This window comes from Colius striatus, chromosome 1, assembly GCF_028858725.1.
Source record: "Colius striatus isolate bColStr4 chromosome 1, bColStr4.1.hap1, whole genome shotgun sequence".
NCBI classification, from domain to species: Eukaryota; Metazoa; Chordata; class Aves; order Coliiformes; family Coliidae; genus Colius; species Colius striatus.
This window is the reverse complement of record NC_084759.1, coordinates 54,105,790-54,128,643: the sequence shown is the minus strand read 5'-3', so window position 1 is coordinate 54,128,643 and position 22,854 is coordinate 54,105,790. Positions and strand designations below refer to the sequence as shown.

At 39.4% G+C, this 22,854-nt stretch overlaps 1 protein-coding gene across 1 annotated transcript in view; it reads right to left on the bottom strand.

Annotated features, from left to right (window-relative positions):
- CLYBL (citramalyl-CoA lyase) overlaps positions 1-22,854 on the bottom strand; it is a 178,901-nt gene that overhangs the window by 4,952 nt on the left and 151,095 nt on the right. The window contains exons 5-8 of the mRNA XM_061997500.1: positions 19,454-19,555; positions 17,609-17,702; positions 16,058-16,225; positions 10,831-10,955 (exon numbers count right to left, since the gene is read on the bottom strand). Of these exons, the coding sequence (XP_061853484.1) occupies positions 10,831-10,955; positions 16,058-16,225; positions 17,609-17,702; positions 19,454-19,555 (489 nt within the window). The remainder of the gene's footprint in view (positions 1-10,830; positions 10,956-16,057; positions 16,226-17,608; positions 17,703-19,453; positions 19,556-22,854) is intronic.

Genomic DNA, 22,854 nt, shown 5'->3' with positions numbered 1-22,854 from the left:
GACTAGAGATAAGGCAGAGCTGACAGAGAACAAGTCATTATCACAGGCCAAGAGCTGAAGATACAGGCTGATGAAAACGGGAGGCAAATCAAGTTGTGCAGTAGGAATAACTAATGCAATACATTTCCAGATGGCTGTGGAGAGACAGAAGAGATACAGAATCAAACTTCGTGACACATCAGTTTGACAGAGCCTATGCTTACAAAAGTACCTTACGAAACTCCTTTTGAATAAACACAGCCACTACCAAAATGCAACTCAGATCTAGCCAAGTTCAACTTGTAATTGAGGGCTCCTCTTTGACAACTTTGAACGCAACTCTGACCCTGTGTTGCCATGGATCTCAGACGTCATGTCTATCTGTCATCCTTAAAGATTTCCTTTACCCATAAGAAATGACATGTATCAAGTTGCAAAAAGAGTCTCAGCATTGGTCTGTTATTTATCATGGCCAAAAGACGAACACATTAATTCAGTGACTCCTGGAACATGAAGACTTCCTCTTTTTGTATGTGTTTATGTGTGGCAACATCCAAGAACATTTGCCCTGGGAAAACTTTGAGACTAGTTAAGTGCTTGGTAAATCTATAAGATCATCTCATAAACAGAGCAGATATATACCTTTTTTTTCATGGCAAGAAGCATTTTACCTTGCTAGAGGTTAAATGGAGGGGCCTCAGAGTCTACGACTTGGATGTTGTCTGAGGATCAGTATGTTCTGGTGGAACCAGGAAAAGGGAACAAACGATACATCCAATTCTCTTGCTATTTATCATGGGTGGTAGAATTGTACTGATTTTGGCTATAACAGGGGATGGGCAGGATCATGTGAGGTAACCTTCATGTTTTTCCAGAAGGTCAGAGAAAGTAAAGTTCCATACTTTTTCGTCTGACTCCCACCATCTTCCGTTTCCTTATGTAGTGCTGGGTTAGTGAGAAACAAACTGTCTACCATGATACATAACGTTTAAGGCATCTCATAGTTACGCAATATAATTATCTCTGAGCTGTGGATTAAAGTACATGAGTTAATTACAGTAAATTAATAATTGTTCTGGGACACGTGGGACAGTGATCAGACGAGCTAGTCCCCTTTGGTTGACATGATGGAAGAATTAGATGTACTCCTGCACCTAGGGATACTTGTGGCTTTTTCCTCAGAGAGGGTTGCTGCAGACCCTCCATTCCTAGACCACTGGAACCTATTAATCACCTGCATTGGTACTGAAGATGAGGTTTGGCTTTCCTAAGGCATAGCAAGAGAATCACTTCTGTTGTTACCCATTACCTCTACCACTGGCAAGCCTTTGCAAATAAACCTTCGATCTGATGCCCTGTTCTACAAGATTTCATCATACACATAGGCAACAACTTTTAACTCCCACGTGACAGCGGCTGAGGTTTACTTAAAGATATTTATAATGATTACATTAAGCCTGTGGCCTATCTACAGTAGAAAGAATAAAATCCCAATTGTCTCGCATCAGATGAAAGAATATAGCCAATATTACTGCACTCATTTGTTGCACATGTCAATGTACAGTCTGTCCAATGCTACTAGGTAGGGACAACCAACTTTTTCAAAAGCAATGCACTTTGGCAATCTAGTCAGGTGATTTAGATGGCAGACTTGATGTTGCTGGGGTATCTCTGGTACCCAGAGAGGAGACTCTGGGTACGCAGGCCAGCGGAGGAAAAGGAAAAGCAAGCCAAAGTCATGTTCTATGAAAAGCACCTGCTGCTGAATTTTGAATTAAGTCTAAGACAGAGGTTGTCTAATGCTTATGGAATTGCAAAAAAGAGAAAATCTCTGCCACTAGCTAGGCAGCTGTTGCTCAGAAGACAAGCAGACTCATGGATGAGGGGAAGTCCTTTGACAAGGTTAGAAATATTGCCATGCTGATGAATAATTGCTTTTTATCCAATCACTTTTCCTAACAGTTTAGCTAGCAATACTTTCTTTCCTCTGTAGGCCAAATCCTTGCATTGAGTGTGTGGCAGTCAGGTTATCTCCTTGTTCTACTCGGTTGAATTCTGAGGGGATGTGCATCTAGGACCTAGAGGGAACGGGGGTAGGGAGATCAGTGAGCCACCCTTCTCCACTTCTTTCATCATTAGGAGTTGTTGGGAACCAAAGAGAGCTCCCACACTGCTCCAGTAATGCTGGACAGAGGCTGAGTATGAATATGACCATTGTCTAAATTAATAATTATGTAAGTTCCCTTCCAACCCCTGTGACCTGTATCAGCACTCGCAGGCAGATGCCAGAATGGATAATGCCAGCTGGCCAGTGCAAACCTTGCATACCTCCCACAAGGAGAAATGGAAAACCTGTACTCTAAAAAGCACCCTAAAGTCCACAGATGCAAGAAATCTTTGATCCAAAGTTACCTGAGAAACCTTAATTGTTTCCACGGTAATTCACTGTCTCACCCACTATTAAAACTCAAAGATCTAGTTATGACTTTTGGGAGGCCATAAAAATACATGGAATAAACCCACTAAAATTTGCTGGGGTCGGACAACATTCTCTCTAATCCTGCTCAATATTAACTGTTATATGGAAATGAGAGTGTTGTGTTCTGGAAGAAGGGCAGATTTGCTCTTCTGAGGAGGGAAGGAAGCAGATAGATGGCAAAGGGTCTGCCTAAAAAGCATGGCATTCAGACAGATAATTCACCTGGGATTAAATGAAAATATGCACATTATCTAAGCAACCCCCTGCAGACGAAATCTGGAAAACTTTGTGTTGGGGCTTAAAAAGAACGCTTGGCTTTGCTTACAGGTAATGAACAAAAGAGAAGAGAGTCCTGGTCGCAGCAAATGGCGTTGGGTCTGTGCCTGGGGGAGGAGTGATTATTCTGACTACAAAGGAATGACTTTCTCTTGGAACAGAAGGTTGAAACCATATTTTTGGGGAAGTCAAGAGTAGGAAATAAGCTAACAGCTGTGATGGTACTGAATGCAGGTTTAATTAGTATTTTTTTCATCTGCAAGTTGTAGCCAAAGAGCCATCATGAAGAGCTGGGTCACACTTACACCTTTTAGTGATGAACTTCTAAAGGTTAGTGAGCTACTAGGAGGGGTTCAACAGTATCTAGGTCAACTGAGTATGTTTTTCAGGCTATAACAAAGTAGTATCTCTTTCTCCTCTCTGCTCAGGCCTGCCTGGCCTCCAGATTAACGCACAACTACGGCCTTCTTTTAGCATCTTTGCAGTAGGTAGGAAATGCCCAAATAGCCACTGTAGTCACATATGACAAACTGAAGAGTTCATGTAGAGCAAGCTATGTGAATAGAGCTTTTTGAGTTACACGTCTCCATATAATCTCCTTTGAATCCTTTGACATTTGCCCCTTTTCTGGAGCAACATTATGGGAGGACACATAGTTATACACAAAATCTTTGGGGAAAGCAAATGATCCCTTGAAAGGTTTGTCAAAAACGTCTCTTTGGCAAGAGATGACACTTAGCGGGTTTCTGTGATCTATTGAAGGAAGGGATGGATGGAGAGGGAATTTTTCAAAGTATCAAGTTTCTGTAGCTATTTTGTTGATATGAAGAAAACATTAACTATCATTACTTTTTGTTGACCAGTGTAAACTTTGGACAGTGTGGAAGTAGTTAATTAGTTCAGAGGACAAATCAGTTTGCCCTGCCAGCAGGCCTGTTTATACGAGATAGGCTTCTACTTTTAGGAGCCTATGGAAGGACACAAAAGGTCAAGAAAGAAAGAGCAAGAATCACGTGAAATAAAGATTAATTTTTACCTCAAATAACTCCCTAGCAGCAGTATGAGACCTCTGACATAAAAAGCCCTTTCTAAAGCTTAGATCCCTGAGGATCCCTGAGGTCCACAGTGGGGCAGGAAAGATGAGGAACAAGGACCTACAACATCCTTCACTTTTCCACCTGACATTATAGTTCTCAGCTCATGAACAAGCGTCTTGCCCAGACAAAATATTTTTCCCTCTTGCAACTCCTCAAGCTGCCTGAACAACAGGAGATAACCATTTAAGCTGGGATGGACCTGAGGATCCTGCCTGGACCAGCTCCAGAAAGTCTCTCAGGCCACTAAAGTCTCATCTCTCACTGAGCAAATAACCTGTTTAAGATCCCTGACAGAAAGGCAGACACAAGGGTTTTTTATTGCCATCTTTGTATTTTCTTTTAGTTTCCTTTTCATTATGGTTGCCTTCCTGTGTGGTCCCCTAGAGTAGGAAAGAATAAAATTAAGGAAACAGAAGAAAATCCTAGAAATTTGGAATCTTCTTCTCTGGTTTGTAATCTATTGGGAACGGAAGAATTCTAGAGAGGACATTTGCTGCTGCCAAAGCAAATCTTCATTTTATAGCACAAAAGCAGCTTCCTGGACAAACACCCTATCCAATCATGCTTTTTCCCCCACCCCCCCTAGTGAGTACCACAGTTATTATATGGAAAAAAGAACAGTAACTAACATTAAGACTTAGACAACCTCAGATGCCCTTAATTAAGTCATTTAGAAGTAACTTGAGGTTTATAGTTATGGAAGTAATTTGTTAAATATAGACTGGAAAACGTCATCTGGAAGTAAATGACTACAGGACACACAAAAGGCATTTGATACCGAAGGGGAAGGTAGCTGTAAAATACAATGAGAGGTGAGAAAAGTAATAACACTGAAGCTCATTCTATTGGCAAAAATGGAATCATTGGTATTTTTGTACTCTGTATTTTTTTTTCCTGATTTCGGATTCATTTTCTGAATAGGATTGAACAGCCACTTTTTACTGTCATTCTCTATTTCAGCTGACAGAACTTTTGCAAAGAGCTTCTCCAGGACCATGAGAAAGCTGGCTAGCACAGAGGAGTGAAGAGGCAGCAAAACTGCTGTTACTTAAATTAACTGAAACAATATTTTGGATATACAGGCTTCTGAATTCCCCCAGTAAGACTTAAAAAGAGCCATCTGGTCACAACATTACATCTCTCGTTAGATCCTGCTTTGGAAATTGAAAGAAAGCTCATGAGCACTTGTTAATGCTTTCTAAAGAGGGATTTGGAAGGATAGGTAGTTGCCTCGGCAGGTTGCTTGGTGCAGAAGCAGGCTTTGGCATGACTGTGGGCAGGTGTCTGCAGCTATAGGCATCTCCACGCTACATGCCTGCACAAAAGCATCGCCCACATTGGGAGCGCGCTGGCATGGCCCTTCCAAAAGCAAGGCTGCTCACCCTGAGGTGAAGGCCTCACTGAGACCTCTCTGAGCTGACAAGGACAGAGTGATCATGCCTTGCTGAGAAGGAACCCGGAGAGGTCCCATCCTGTGCCGTCTGCCATCCCCTGGGAGAGGAGCAGCCACCTCTGAGTGGAAAGGCTGTGGAGGGACACAACATCCATCCTTCTGCTCCCAGTTCGCCGAGAAACTCCTCCCCATGGGAAATGTCAGAGCGCCATCCGAGTCTCTCTCCCCCTGCGTTTTGGACACAGGTCTTTAATGAGTGGAGGAAAATAGATTAAGAGCCACCGAATGCCTGCTGGGGAGTGAGAATGGGGAGGGGGAGTGTTGGCAAGAAAATGTTTTGTATGAGTTTCTGCCCTGCTTAGGAGCTTTTGCAGCCCTGCCTGGTAAAATCTGTCTCCTTCTCTCCCCACCTGGCATAACTCCCTCAGGACTGATTGCACTAGTGTAGGAACCAGTATAGCACAAGCAATTAGCTAATACAGCCCCTTCTGCTCTATTGTAGAGGTTTGAAATTTGCCCCCAGATGGGTCTTTCTAAGATAAAAGCCTTCAACTGTGACACAAAACACATTTCTAAAATATTTTTCAAATAATAACACTGCATATACAAACTTTAAGTGCTAACACGAGCTCTCTAGATCTCTTATTTATTCATCACATTCAAATTCCACCCAGCCACTTTTAAAAAAGACATACAACATAACAGTGGCCCAGGCTTAAAATCCTACCAGTGCTCTCAATCTTTGCATAGAGATGCACTCGAGCCTATGCTTTTTAAGGCCCAAGCTCAAAAAAAATGTGGCAATTTGTCACAAATCCCTGAATCCTCCACTCTGTACAGAGTGAGGAATATGCATTGTCTAATTAACATGAAAGGCAGCAAATGCCCCATGTCCTTGGAGTGAAGGCTGACAGCGCTGTACAGGGGTATCTCGTGCTGCCAGTGCTACCCTGGGATGAGATCCAGCTTAGCTGGTGGCACCTCAAAGCTCTGCCTGTGGTCTGTCCTGAGTGAGGGGAGCGGGAAGCTGGGCTATTACTCCCTCATCCCATCTCCATGTAAAGCACTCAGATATAATGCCCTATGAAGTGTGATATAATCTCTGTGAGTTGATGAGGTCTCACACTACCCCATGCAAGAGGGATGCTCCAGAGCATCCCTCCCGGGAAGCAGCGTGGAGGAGCCTGCCATCCCCGAGCCGTGCTCCTGCTCTCCCAGCACCCACGAGCTGGATTGGGATGGGATGGATGCCTCGTGGCTGGGGCTGCACACAGAGAGCACTCCTGGGACCCACAGCACTGCCAAGAGAGGGAGAGCAGCAGAGAGAGACCTCCCCGGGTGGCGGTGGGAGCTGGATCTGGCCCAAGCACGAGGGCACATCGTCTCCAAGATACAGTGGCTTGGGGTAGCTTTTCCTAAACAAAGAGCATTATAAGGGAGCCGCTGCTGGAAATTTCCATTCCTTTGTTGAGTAGATGCTGTATACATAAATGCATTCCTAAGATTTTTCATAATCCTGGAAAGGTCCGTAAAAGAAACTGTATAGTTTGTCAAATCACTGGAGTTCATATACAATTATTGCTCAGCCGCTGGGAACGTGATATACAATGGCAAAGGATATAATGCAAGAAACGTATGCTAAAGGTCTTCTTAGAAGCACTCTACACATTTGTATGTGGCATATACAGATATTCCTTCTGTTTTGCCCCGTGGGATCTAAAATATTCAACCCATATTACAGCTTGAGTCTGTGAATTAGTTACCTTAACTCTAAATAATCCTCACCTGACAGGAGACTTCGGCGGCAGCAGTTAGCCATCCCCTGGTTTAACGTGTGGGTGCTTTGACAGCATTTATAAATCAGCACGTGAGATAAATGACTAACCGACCTCTTACTTTACTTGTCTGCTTTTCTTTCTGCCTGAATTTTATTTAGAAAAGAAATGATTTGGGAAGATCCTGTCAGGATAATGACACTGTGCTTGATGTATTGATGTGGCTCAAAGACGTGTTTTCGATATCTTCCTCTCCTGTCATATATAAACACAGATTATATATAGAAGAGATTATATTCCTGCAGCCAGTGCATTGGTTACTTACACAGTAAAGATTACTGTATCTTCACTTACAGAAGTCAGGTCTTTTTCTTGAAATAAGCTAGCAACTTCTCCCCCTAATTCTACCCCCTTGGACTCTCGATTTCTCAGATCAGTTCCCTGTTTAATGCAGTACAAATATTTCAGAAATTTAGAACAGAAACTGTCTTTTAGATTGCCAAAACAAGGTTTATTACCCTTCCTTTTGATTTTTGAACACACACACACTGACCTTTATCTTATATCTAGACTTTCCCAACAGCCACGCCTGCTTTCATGAGGATGATTTTTTTCTTTTTAATTTGGAAAAACATATCTCCTAGTTTTCCAATTCTACTTGGAAAAATATTGAAATGATACAGAAATAATACTTTTCTTTTGAAGCACTTTTCATTTTTAGATCTTAAAGCTTTTAGACAAAAGGGAGTTTTTCATAAATAATTGTGTAAAATACAAAATTTACTTTTTCAATATTTGTCTTCTAACTGTCCAAAATAGAATCCTGTATTTTATTTCCAAGAGATGCTATTTTTCAGTCAGACTAGAAATGTAAAAAAGGAAAACCCACCCAACCCACAATTAAAAAACACCTAGAAGCCAAAACAAAACAACCCCTCTGTAAGGTAAGCTTAAATACCTTTGGCTAGCTGGTTATCTCTAATTTCTGTCTGTTTGGACACCGCTACATCCTCTCCAATTCTGCAGAGCTTATCTGAGATCCTCATTTTTCCTGACCTCAGTGCTCACATTTGTGGGCTACTATGTCAAAGCATTTCAGCCTCCAGTTCAGCTTTCTCTCAAAGGGAGGTTATTACAGCAATTGTAGCTCTCAAACTGGAATAGATCGCAAAAACTTATTACTGTATTTTAACATAAAATATTGTTGACTGAGTGCAACAGACTCTAAACCCAAGTAATAACAAACTATGATCCCAGAGACTCCAGACCAGTAACTTATCTACCACACAAACAGCTGCACAAATCCCTCACATTTATTTTTTTTTCCAGGCTTTCAACTTTGATTAATAACATGGCAAAACCATGCAAGTCTCAACCATATTAACCGCAGCTATATTTTTAGTCTTACTGACACGAACGCTTTAATGTAATAAAAGGAAAAGGAAAACAGAAGAGGTGTTTCATTAGGACATGAGGATTACTAAAACTGCTGTGTGGAGTATTTGTCAGGAGGTGGTAAGGGAAGAGTTATTACTTACATTTTAGCATGTCGCTAGGACGCGGAGCAAGAGGATCTCTCAGTGAGATATGTTTGCTTTGGAAAAAAAAAACCCCTAAGCAATCAGACCGTCCAAGCTCTTCTTACTGACACATTTACAATACTGAATTGCAAGCTCAGTCAAGAAGTTTGCAGCACTGCCCAGAAGACTATTTTTCCAAATTTGTTCTGAAGCCCTGCAGTACGGCAGTGACTCGAGATCCAGAAGTTCACACATTAACCTGCCAGTCCTCTTTTATTGATAGATGGCTGCATGCAAAAATATATGAAGCATGCAACCTGGTTGGTTAAAAAAATAGCCCAAACCACAAACCTTCAGCAAATCTGTCCTTGCAGTTGATTATAGAAGCTCATAACCCATTTTAAAAGTATTTATTAAAAAAAACCCCATAAAATCCCTCAGCTCCCCCTGAATGTTTGATTGAAGTAAGAAACCAGCATTATGTCAGTAAAATAACATCCTCAAAATAAATCCAAAGACTAATGCCTGCCTAATACAGAATTCTTCACTGTTTAACATGTTTGGCTTCATAACTGTGTGATACTGGGACTAGAGTTAAATTTAGCGCAGTCTCCTCATTGATTGTTCATATGACAGGGATATTCCTTAGATGAGTTTCTGACACTAAATTCAGAGGGATGAATAGTATTATACACATCGTAAACATAAGCAATATTTGGCTGAGTGTGCAGTTTGACTTTTCTTTCTGTGCCTACCTGCGTACACATTTGCACCAGCAGTATGTTTATAATGATGCCTCTTGTAATAGAGCCAAGCCTTGTAAATCGGAAGAATGGGCAGAACCAGGCATACATTTTCTATTTCTAAATGCTTTGCATGAAGACAGCTACATTTAAAAATCGAGGGAAGAGAAGAAAGAGATACAGGCATATAGCACCCTAATAGTAACCCTGAAATAACTGCTCAGGACAGCATGTAAATATCGACACACAAATATGGACATATTGGAAACACTCAGGCACTTCAGAGGGGCTGCAATAGCCTAGAAAAAAGAAGGGCAGAGCAATAAGCAAATACCTCATCATACTTTTACCCTGAGATTAAAACATAATTTCTGCTTTTTTGACCTTTTCATCATTTCTAACTCGCAACATCTGTAGTATCAGAAACACAGGTGAAGAGGGAAGGCACACAACCTTATCTCTACCCACCAGAAACGTACAGAAAACCTTTACACAGCACCAGAGAAAGCGAGACCCTATGCACAGTCTCACATATGAGCTTCACTACCGACAAGATTTGTGTCCCACTGGAATGCCACACAAGCACACGCGAACCGCTCCTGCTCATCCGCGCTTCCCGTTCTGACATCAGGACTTTGCTTTTTAACTAGCCCGGGCTTGGCTGCAACTAACATAAACATATTTAGCTGCAACTTATTTATTTATTTTTTCCTTTCTTTCAAAAAGAGGCAAACTGGATTATGGCAAATAACCTTTAAGATAATTAACTGACAATGCTGCAACTAGCATAAAATCTTCCTTCAGGCGACCTCTAATTTAAGTATTACTGGCACAAAGTGGAGACAGATTGTGCATCACCACCGCAATATTTACATAGCAGAAACCCACAGAGCAGGAAACGTGAGACTCAATGATGCACTAAATTAGGAACAATCATATTCTAGTGTTAATTTGCTTTCTCCTCTATCCAAATTTCAGGTCCAGCAATTGGTACAAATGCACGTAAAACATTCCCATTTTTAATGATTAAGAACCACAATCTGCAAGCAGTCCTGCTCAAAAGTAATTTCACCCGCTACTAGGGGTGTTTGTGGGATGAACCCCCTAAAAGTGAAACAGATTTACCAACGCAGAGCTTTTTTAGAAAACTAAGACTGCCTGATCCCTTTATTTCTTTCCATAAATGATGTCTGCACAAGCAGCCTGAGTCATTTGCCAGGCTACCTGCTTTTTGATTGCAAATATTTTCCAGTGACCACGATTCTGCAGCAATAACGGAGAGGAGGTTTTAATTCACCGATGCTGTAGATATACGCAGGTACCCAACAGGCTGTGTAATCAAAGAATTAAAGTTAAAATGGGGTGGAGGGGAGAGATAAAGATAGCCAGGCTGTTTGTAAATATATTGGGAAGTGACACATTTATAATAAACACACACTATATAGTCTATCCAGACACAGTTACAGCAGACTTCATAAGATAAATGCAAAGAGCCACCACCAATCTTTCTAAATCTTAAATATGATTCAAATTCGGTTTCCACTACGGCATATTAACAAAATATTTACCTTGCCTAATCGCTGATGTTCTTCAAAAGCAGAAATCAGTTCTTGTGCCCACTTTATTTTTTCAGGGCTCGGAGAGAACTGTTCCTGGACAACAGCAATTTGGTTGGGGTGAATCACCTGCTTACCTACAAAGAAGATTAATAACACCCGAATCATGCATCGACAAACAGATGTTCAAGCAAAATGTTCCAACCACTTGAGGCTCTCATATGCCTCACAGACTTTCCTGCTAACTAATTCTTTTACTCCTTTTTTTTTTTAAGCTGGACAACGGGCAGATAGCCTTTTGCTGGACTTTTTAAAGAATAAAAATATCTTGAGTCATGCTTGCATTCAGTATCGTTTGAAAGGACCCATGATTCTTTCTCTTCCCTCTTCATCTCAATCCATACATCCTCTCTCAGTTGTTACAGGTGCAATTATTTGTCTGGGACAGTCAGTAACACTTAACTATAACACATTGCTGAATTTAACTACATAAATAAGCTACTTATAAACAAGTTATATTAAAATGTGTTCAGAAAAAGAGATCTAAAGAAGGTGGCAAGAGATTTGTAGGACTGCAAAGTTACCAGGCACATAAGGATCGTGCCCTAAATTCTTGGTGTTGGCTTAGCATCATAAAATCCTTAATGCTGTTTAAACTGTTGTTGCTGCAATAGGTAGCAGATGCAGGTAGGTTGCAATACTTCTTTAGTCACTAGTATATTAAACAACAGTCAGCAGTGCCCTGAAGCACTTCTTTTTTTTAATCCTTTCTTGTATAAATATACATTAAGAAAATAAAAATAGGTGTTGTTTTACTAGAGATTTCCCAATGTGAATAGAAAGCCACATAACCAGTTCTAATCAGCTGTTGTATTCAGCTACCTCAGTACCTACCTAATCTGTTTGATGGTTTTAAAAGTGTAACATTTGACATTCTTTGTTCATTTCTAAGGGAATTTCACCAAATGGTGTGATTTCTGCACTTTGGTTTCAAAATGTTTTAATCAAGAGGCTACTGCAATTCCAAGTTTCCCACAGAACTAACGACCTTCCTGCATGCCAGATAACAAAACTAGTCAGAGAGATGAGCCTGATCCTGCAAACCTGCCATCAAGTGAGCAGTCTCCTGCACACTGAGGGTCCCACAGCCGTGCTGTCCTGCCGCACTCTGCAGCCTCTCACGGGAGCGAGAGGGTTTTTTTGCATGCAGGGAAAAGTTTGAAGTGTCAGGATCTGAGGAGGTTTCCTGCTCACAAAGGGGTCTGCTCCTATGTTCTTACTGACATTCAGCCAGTCGCACGTTAGAAATCAGTCCAGCACTTGGTCTAAGAAGTCTCAGGGTTGACTGCAGAGATGCACCTACTTTAAATGAAATTACCACTGCAAAAAAACCCCTGGGATTACTTTTATCAGACTTGCAATGGGTGTGAGTGATAACCTGGAGTATGAACAAAGTCTGGGAATGATGCAGCACAATTAGTTTAATGAGCAAAGAAACAGTAATTTTTTTAGTGTTGCTATGATCCTTTGCTAAAAAGCCATAAGTAGCTCAGTTTCATTTTATCTCCCATTCAATGACCTTTAGTTTATGATCATACACTCATTCTAATATTAAGTTTGAAATCTCAATGGCATAACTATTTAAAAAATACTTTTAAAATAGAGAAAAGCTTGTAAATCAGTAAGAACTATATTTTTTGAAATTACACAGAAACAAATTTTATTAACCAATGTGTTTTATATTAAGTCCAATCAAAGGTTTTTTACTCAATTTAATCGAATGTCACCATCAATAAGATTATGCTGTTCCTTATTTGTAATACAACAAATTCTTCCTACCTAAACTCCTAATTCTAAAATTGAAGGGTGTACAAATAATTCCTGCAAAATCCTAAGGAGTTTAACTTTCTGGGAAAAATGTGGAATATATTTAGAATGATATTTAAAGTCAGTCTATAATTGTATCAAAATCAAAAATATTTACATGTTACATATATTATCTAGAGAATGTAAAACATTTCTGTAAAAAAATTATGTTTTCCTAAAGATAGCTGTAGCAGTAAGCTATACTTTCTATCATTAAAACACTGCTGAACAATTTAAAGAGAATATAATCTAACTTTTGATTTATAACACTCAAGTTGATTCTTGTTGCAGACTCTGTCTCCAAAGAACTGTATAACAGACGTAATGCCATGCAGGAACGAAGCAAATATTTTAAACAGAATTGTTGTTATTGACAAGTTACTGAGAGAGTGAAAAATTGGAAGACATTAAAATTTATGACCATGAAATCCTTTTTACAGTACCACTTGATATATCGTGCTTTAAATCAATACCTGTCAAGTCTTTTAGGTAACTGTATGATGGTGTCATTTTAGCCTTCTACAAAAGACTGCAAAAACAGAGGAAACCTATAGTGCTTTGTATTTATATCTGGCCTCTCAGCATGTAGCACAGGACTTTCTATAACGACTGAGTCAATTGTTAAAGCTTATGGCAAGGTTTACTTATTTTTTTTGCATAAACATTCCTAAAACTGATGACCATTTACATAAGGAACACACTGACTTTAAGCCCATGGGTTTTGGTATATTGTGAAACATCGTCGGGTGCGTACATGTGTGTGCGTGTGTGTGTGTATCCCCTCAACAAGTATATAAATACTAATAAATAAATTCACAAATGTATAAAAATCTGTACATTTGGCCACATTATATTTAGAAAACATTTGATTTTAAGTAAACGTGCTCACTGAAGGAAAAACAGGCTGCTTTTGAGATAACTCGAAAAGAAAACTTGGCTACAGCAAGCAATGAGGATCACAATAGTAATTAAATAGCTGGTAATTTCTTCATTATATTATTTGATGTGTTTAACCTCGAGTGAACGTATTTGGTTACATTAAGACTACTTCTACTGGTCTAAATGTGAATATGCAAAAATCTAAAGACATGTAACTCGTGGAATATTTTGGATTTGCATTAGTTTTAAGGGTGGTGATTTTGGCCCTATATATGTAAATAAGTGTGTGCTCTCCACCTAAGAGAGCAATTTGGAAGCCTCAGCTTGTTTTAGTCCTGTTGGTTTCAAAGATTTAGATTTTTTGTGAAAAAGTAGCAGGAAGAGATCTTAAATATTTAAAAATAACAAGAATTGTGTGTTTTGAACTTGTTATCAAGGTGATGTGACGTTCAGTATTTTACTCTCACATTATCAGAGGATTGTCAGCAGTAAATACAGGCTGCAGACTCCTGCTTTATACACAGTTATGGATTAAGTTGAGATCCATGTGTGATTTTCTGTGATGGATAATAAACCAGAAATGTGAAAATGTTCCATTTATATAGTTTTGGAACCAAAGATTTTTGCTTTCAATTTTGAAATTACATTTTCTTTTAAACAAGAAAGAAAGAGTACAAAAAACATTAGATAAACTGAAAGCGAAACAAACAAAAGAACGAGTAAAACATTTTGGATCAACCTCAGACGTTTTTTTCTTTTGTTACTAAAAACATGAAAAACACTGTTTTGTTTTGACTTTAAAAGATTGTAAATTTTATTTTTGGTGACTAAATCAGAAAAGTCAATAATGCCCCGTCTCTAATTATGGTTGGACTGAGTGTCAGATTGTTTGCTGCATTTTGGAAACGTGCTGATGACAGCCGCAGAAAAGCAGGAGGCAAAGAGCAGAAGCTGTGAGTTCGCTTTAGTGAAGTCTGCACCTTTTATAGATCTTTACTCCTCGTATAGAAAGGCAAGATACCTCTATGGCTGAGTTAGAAATTCACTTTATGCCCTAAATGGCCACATGTGATCTTTTAATTTGTCTCCTATCTGGACCCTATCCTGATCTCAGACAACTTTCACCATAAAATCAGTGGAGTTCAAACCACCATCAATGTTGCTTATGTGGAGAATTTATAAATTTCCTAAATTAGCAGCCTGAGTTAAGTATTTAAATACACATTAAGCATTCAAGAAGAGTGCTCTCAAAGGTGCTAGGCATCTGCAGCTTCATATTGTGTCAACAGGAGGTTCAGATCCTTAAGTTTTTGCAAAAAATCAAGCCTTTCCTTAAGCTAGGAAATGCTAGTTGAGATTAGGTAGCTATCATCAGGTGCTACCGTTCAGGATCTCTATTATTTTCTCAACTTCAGTCACAGACAAATGAAGGGTTGAAGTCCACATGGACGTGGATAATGTAGCCTTGAGGAGCTGACAGTTTTGCCTCTGAAACAAGATCTGTTTTTGCGAATGTTGAAGCTCAACAGACAGGAAGGAAGAGTTTGTGCTGAAAAGCATCATTGCTATTCTTTCACTGGCATGTTGAGATCACTTAAAAGAATACTGGGTTTTTTACTTGATGTTTTAAGATACTGTATACCTCTAGCTCTAAAAATATAGTTTGCTAGATGGCACCACTAGGACCCATGTCTGGTGGTAACAGAAACCTAAGAGATGTACTATCGCTGTACATAGATCCTGAATGATGTTCAGAGACAAATAATGTAAAATGCTTGTCCCAGATGCTAGAACACTTTAATGCACACGTCAGTTGCTGATTTCTATTGCAAAACCCCAGTCTTTGGTGGCTGCACTGTCCCACCAGGGTGTCTGAGTGATCTGGGACACCAATCACAGGGTAACAGGCTGCATTGCAGGAGTCTGGGGCAAAGAGCCTGCTGCTCTTGCTATCTGCCAACACCCGTAGGTGTCACCAGCATTTACTGGGAGCGGAGCCAGGAGACGAGAAACAAATCAAAGAAAATAATAAGAAAATAGCTTTCCTCTTGCAATTAGCATACAAGATTTACTTCTCAACTCCTTCACCTAAAAGGTGTTTTTTAACAACTGGCATTTAAAAAAAAACAGAAGAAAAGAATCAAACTGTTTTAAAAAGCAACTGTAGAGTGGCCAACACAGAGTACAGTATCACCTTTCCCGTGCTCTGTGATGAGAGGAATCATTGCACCGCCTCTGCCCCAACTTCTCTTCGAAAACAGTCACATGCTTCATGGGCTGTGGTTTTAAAAAGCAACCTGTGACTTTTCAGGCAAAATTTCCAGCTCAAATTTTAAAGATGCTAATAAGCACGGAAAAGCTCAGTATTACAGAGTTTTTCAGTAAAAGTCCTGGAATTAAAGCCAAGTTATTTGTCTAAGTGACAGTAAATGTAGCAATATATTTAAATTGAAGAAGCTCTGTATCATTTTGAGACATCGTCAGAGAGCCATACCAGTGAATCCCATTGAGGCAGCTTCTCTTGATTGCCTGCGGAGACCATCTTCGTCTCGAAAATCAATATAAACAAGGTCTACTGCTTGAAGGCCAAATGCCTTTGCTGTGACTATTATTTTTTGTCTGGCATATAGAATATCGTGAGTTTCCTTGCTGCTTGTTGCTCCTGCAAAAACAATGATAACAAAGAGAAGGTATCAAGAGGGTTTAAAACCTTTTGATTTTAAATATTTCTTATGTTAAAAAAATGGAGGCTTGAGATTTCATTTAACCAATTTAGAAAATGAAAGAGGGGTGCACTGCTATATTGTCAAAATGAGAATTCTGAGGGAAAAAAACCCTTCTTTAACAGAAAATTTAAAAAAATCTCTCTTTGAACACTACCTTATAAAATTCAGATTTTGATTCAGTTCAAATCAGAAGTTGTAAGCCTGAAATCAGTAGAAGCTTTGGTTGGCAAGGTCTGCTGATTTTGGGACTAACGTGAGGTAAGTATTTGATTATGTTACTGTAAGTACAATGAGAAGCAGTACAGCAAGAGAAGCTTTACATGAATTGATATGCTGGGTGTAAGTAAATGGTTAAAAAATTCACACTGAGAATAGAATTGCACTTTCCTTGGTTCCGATTCTGGTCACAACTGATGTTCTAAGCTTGAATATTTAAGCTTTAGTATTTGGACGAAAAAATGATGGTAGATGACTTCTGAGAAGGAGCAAAACTATTCATGAGACTTCATATGCTCACAGGGCACTGGCTAAGCAACACGCTCACGTGAAGGCTGGTGTGAAAAACACCAAAAATACATTCCCTTTCTTTAGGGTCACTATTTAGACAGAGATTTCCAGTTTGTAAGGCAAATTTTGTTAAAGCAATGCTAATTTTTGCATGATTGTACTTATTTTTAATTTAAACGTTGATAGCCTTGCACTTTTGTCCTTAAACTGAATTAGATTAATGAGAAGCTAAGTGGCCTCTCATAAAAGAAATTGTGAAATACTTTTCATTTTTGATGAAGGCTAATAGTGCTTTCACATGAATACATTGGCTGTATTGACATGGGACATATTTAAACTCAATTTATGAAAGTAAAACGTAGCAGGAGAGGATTTGCACATCATGTCAAAAGCCTGACTGATAATTGCCTGTAAAACAGTGATGAAGCAAAGGCTGGAATTTTAGGACTTTAAATGCAGTTCTTAAAAACATGTGCATGTTTCTTATGGATACAACATTTAAAAATAATTTCAGTGACTCAACAGGTTTGGTTTATTTTTTTTTTTTTTCATTAATTTTTGGTACTGAACGGCAAAAAGCAGAAGAACGTGTCAGTGCCCCTGTAACACACGGGGATCATGTTTCAATTTGCCAGTGATACATTCTGCATTGAAAAAAACTTGAGGAGAAAAGTGAAAATGTAAAATGCAGTATCAAGTGTTGCCACTACTTCAGTTTTTTCTGTCAGAAAAGAAACGGCCATAAATCACATGGGGCTTCTTCAACGCAAATGCCATACATTAACGTTTATAGTAAACACACAGGTAACAACCTATGCTGGCACGGAAATCCTCTCCTCCAAAGATGACTGCATCCAAATGAAAGCCAACTTGGGATCCTTTTCTCAGTGCTTCTTCACAGACAGCCTTCAAATGAGAACAGAGTATTAATTTCTACAGAAAGGCAGGTTGGAGAGACTACAGAGGATATTACAGCAGCTCAGCGCTAACAAAATCCTTCAGCTAAAATCGGTCTTATTAAGCAAAGCCTCTGCAGGTGCTCGACTTTGCACAGTGCTTTAAAATGACTCAGCAAAAGAGAAAACATTATATTTCCCTAAGCATCCATATGCCCAAACTGTGCAAAAAACAGGACACCATAGCAGGTGCCCTACCTTCTGCTTGACATAACGCCCTGGTTATTCCTGTGATCACTACTTCAGATATTTATGTAACAATACGAAACAAAATATTTGTTTAAAATATTTGTTAAAAGCAAACAAAAAGTGTTAAATTTTATTGGTTTGACATGTCTCATATCTGCATGAGAAACAGGAATAAAAGTGAAGATCTCTTTTATTGAATAAATACTACGAACAGTTTAAAATGGTTATAGATTCCTTACAGGACTGTCAATTTAAAACCTTCTAAAAATGAGCTAAGTTAAAAATGCAACAAGTGCTGCAGAAGAGGATTAAAATAAAGGCAGGGAAAAAAAATGCTTCTGTACCAATTCTGTGAAGCAGGGCATTTCCAAAATATTACTATTTTATATCAATGTTTGGATAAGAAATGTATTTTGTAAGGCTCAGGTACGTGGAGAGACAGATGTAATTCCAGCTCTACTAATGGCAGCCGGTAAGACAAGAAATAATTCTTTAACAGAGTGCTTTAAAAGGCAGCTCTCCAGGAGCTGCAGTATTAACAACTCCGCTAGAAAACACTGTAAGTGAAGAAAAACCTCAGTCAGTTTAAAACACGATTTAATTTGGTGTACGCACACCGGACGGGAGTGTGTCTATTTGGTTACTGCTTTATCACGTTCCCAGATGCGTTAGCCTGTGTTGTAAGATAAATGGCTGTATCAAACGAGCTGGCTGCCCGTGAGGCCTGACGGTACTTCTGGAGGTACTTCTGATCTGTGTGTCCTCAGCTGGTCCGAAACTTTTCCCTTAGAGCCTGGGAGGGGAACGCTGAATTCCTGGTGCATGCATGAGATCTTCTGTTTCATCACCACACTGCCTTGCCCTTCTGAAAAAACTGGACTTGGTTGTAAAGGTTGGGGAGTAATTTATATCATAATGTACTTCAAAAATACGATTTGATCTAAAATTATCCTAAAAAAGAGGCACGTTCTTCACGTTATTTCACGTTTACAAAGTTAATTATACTTCTAATCTCAGCATTAAACACCCCATCATACAAATACAAAAAAGGATAACGTGAAATTTGGTTGTAATGTCATCTGTGGAAACCACCATAAAGATGCCAGTTTAGCAATAGTGAAATGACTCTTTTGTTCTAATTAAACGTTACACGCAAGTCGAGATCGACAGCTACGAAACAGCCAAGTGTATTATAACACTGTGAGTATTCCATACCTTTGGAAAAGCCTGTTTCCGCTCCAAGTGTGTTAGAAATGGTAACAGTAACACAGAGAGGTTTTATTATTTGTCACAGACTATCTGGAACTGTTCTGTCACTGAAGCATTTTGAATTTCTGAAGGTCTTTACAATCCAAACGTAAGAATTCAAGGTACAAATATTTCAGGGGATTGAACAATATGTTTAGTATTTTTTAACCTCTCTTCCTTGACGAAATTAGGGGGAGACTGGGAGTATTCTGTTTATCCTAGTTTGCTGAGACGGCAAAATATGACACTTCAAGACCTCCTTACCTTAAAATTGAGCAAGCCCACTGCAGTTTCCACAAAGGGGATAAAATTCATTGGTTCTACAAGTGTTCGGCCTTTTAGGTGATGTAAGAATTTGTCTGCAAACTAAAACTAGACAGAATCAGCTATTAGAGAGCAAAAAAAAAATATAACAGTCTACACGTATATAAACGTCAAATTTTCACCTGGCTGTAACGACACCCCTCCCCACCTCAAAACCTTACAATTAGATAAATTAAACCAGCTTTTAACAAGGCCTGAGGTTCCAAACCGCAGCATTCCCATACATTTCTAAGTTTGGAGGCTGGTTTTGTTAAAAAAAGAGAGAAAATATGCAGGCTTAGCACCTCTCACCCTGGCTTAGTGAAATGCAAATCCGCAGGCCCTGGAAAACAATGAAGTGCTGCTGTACCTGAGGTCCGGTTTTGTTTCAGGTCCAGCACTGCCATCACTGGAAGTGCTCCCCAGCCTTCTAAGTGGCATCCGTATTATTCATTACGGCACCGTTACCCTTTTGTTCAATAGGCTTTTCTTCATAATTTTTTAGCTTACCTAGGAAGGCCTTAAAAAGGAAGTTTAATTCTTTGAAGACCAAAGCTTGCCAATTTTTTCCATGAGACCAGTTCACAGCTAGCTCTGAGCTGCCAGTGGGGTAGCCCAAATTCCAAAATCTATCATCTGGAAACATACAAAAGCTCTTGCACAGATTTTTCCCCTTTCAAAAGGGGGAAAAAAAAAAGGGGGGGGGAACCCTCAGCCCTATATTGTAAATCTATTATGTCTGTCCAGATCCAGTAATTTGCGCAGAGATAAATACATTTCAGGTACGACAAAAACATGTTAGTAAATAAAGACAAAAATAACATATGCATATCTTTTAAATTTAAGGAATAGTCGACTATTAATGGATATCAAAGGAAAGGGAATTTTAATCATCTCTCCATTCAGTCTCAGTTGGGTAAATCATATCTAAGAGATTTGCATAAATATAAACCATCAAAGACTTTTCATCTTCAAAGGGGGTTTCAAGACCCTATAAGCTTTGTACTGTAATCATCGCAGGTCACAACCCTGCAGGAATAAGGCTGCTATGGCAACATAAAAAACTAATGCTTAAGGCTTAGCATAATATTCTGACTAATAGAAAGGAAACTCATTTTAAAAGCTGGCAGCCTATTTACCAGAAGCTGGATTAGAGGTGTTATTTCCCCTTTTAGCTTCCCCCCACAGCCCCTCCCCAAAAGAAGGAAAATCTAATCACCCAGATCTTGAAAAAAAAAAGGCTTTCCAGCAATTTGCAGTAACTTTACAATTAGGCCAAAATAAATCACAGCTTTCTTCGATGAAGAATTCTGCCCTTCCCATCCATCCCTGCTTTGCATCGGCACTGTGGCTCTCTTGGTAACTTTTCTTTGGAAGAGAATTGCACCCAAAAATGTGGAAGGAGGAAAAAAATCCCACAAAAATCAATGCAATTCACACGTTTGAGTGTACAGTATGACAGGTACTATAGTGAGAGAAAACAGGAAACTTCATCCAGGCAAACGTAGAAAATGAGGTAATATAATGGCATCAGCACATATTCTTAAGATTCCTATCTGATATTTATTAAGTTAAAAAAAGAGTGCAAAAAAGCACTACTGTGTTTATATTTTAGGTGCAAGTTGAAGCAGTGGAGCCCTTTATTTTTTAATTCTAAAATATTTTAAAAGTCACACTCCTGTGAGCTTTGTTACCTTTTGTTTTCAAGGTAAACAAGAAAAAAAAACCAAACCAAATCACGTTTAATTAAATATTGTGTCCTTTTCTCCCTCTTTAAAAAAAACCCCTTTGCAATAAGCACCAATACAAAAGGTAACGAGTGGAGAAGTTTCAATTAATTTTTTTCTTTTTTCCTCAAAAGGAGACGATTAAATGTTTCCGGCCCAGTAAAGTGTTCATTTCAGACAGAAAGAGGGGGAAAAAAAAAGAAGGCGGAGGAAAAAAAAACCCCACAAAGCTTGGGGAGGGGATGAAGTAGCAAGGCCTCAGCAATTCTTTCAATTCCAGTGCACACCCAATAGTGTGTCGGGAAGAATGCACACTGGTTGGGATTTGTGGGAGAATTGTCCCACCACAAAGGAGGGAGAGTTACGCTTGTTATAGTCCAATAAGCCATGCCAGTCAAACAAGTAGCCACACTAGGGACAAAAGGAAAGCAAGAGATTCTCACACAAAAGAAAACAAGTAAGCCCATCTTTTAGTTGTGCATCAGCCTCCAGGTTTTCTGCTGCACATAAATAAAAATGAAGGGGAGAGTGTGTGTGTGTGTGTGCGTGCATGTGTATGTGTGTGTGTGTGTGTGCGTGTGGAGGGAAATAAACAGCTTCTGGAAGCCTGAAAAATCATGCCAGAGTGAATTTTGGGATGACCGGGAAAAAAAGGCAGTGGCATTAAGCAAAGTGTGCTCTTTGTGTGCAAAGGTTGAGCAAAGTGAGAGGGAAGCAAAAGGTGGACCACGAGGTAGAAGTTGTTGGGGCTGGCTTGTTTTCCATGACGTAAATCAAAGTCAGCAAGAGGAAAGGTGGAAGGGGATGAGGGGGGACAAAGAGCTATCAAATCCCACCTTGCCACAAAACCTACTTGGTGGCAGCAAAGGCCCTGCCATTTTGGAAGCATGAATATTCATTGCTGATGAGTTACGTCTCACACTTACACGTCTGTAAACCTTGAGAGGTATACTCTGGTTAATTTATCTAAATGATGGTGGAAGGGGACAGTGTACCTTCCACGGCGAGCAGCGGCAGCTGAAGGAGCAGTGCCACGGAACACACAGGACTTGTCACGTACCCAATGTATTTGCTCACACCCAGTCTCAATGGTTTGATCAAGGTTAGAGGCTGAGATGAAAATAGATCCTAATATGTCTGCCTGCCTTTCATCACAGCTTGTATGTGTGTGCTAGTTGTTCAGCTAGCGGTTTGCAAAAGTACAGAAGTGAAGAATTACGCATAATTCCTTTACTGGCATCTTACAGCAATAATGGTGCATCTAAACAAACGTCCCCCTTTCTTGACAATTAAAACAATTATAGCATAATTAGGCCCATTTCAAAGTTTTCTTAAGTAATTTGACATGCCAACCATTTACATTTCAGGTTTTTATTGGCTGAAAACTCAGTCATGAAACACAAACACACCTGTCAGCAATTAAAAAGGAAGAACTAGAGAACTGTTCAGGAAATAATATCTGTGCTAATTAAAAACACTAGTTAAAAGCTTCCTGTTTGTTCCACCAGTTGCCCCAAGGAGTGACCTTCCCCCAACTCATTTTTTCATATGTTGCTAACGTGGTTTCCCCATCTCCTGCTTACAACACATGGAACTAAGGCTCACGGACAGAGTCATTTTGCTCAGCATAGTTAG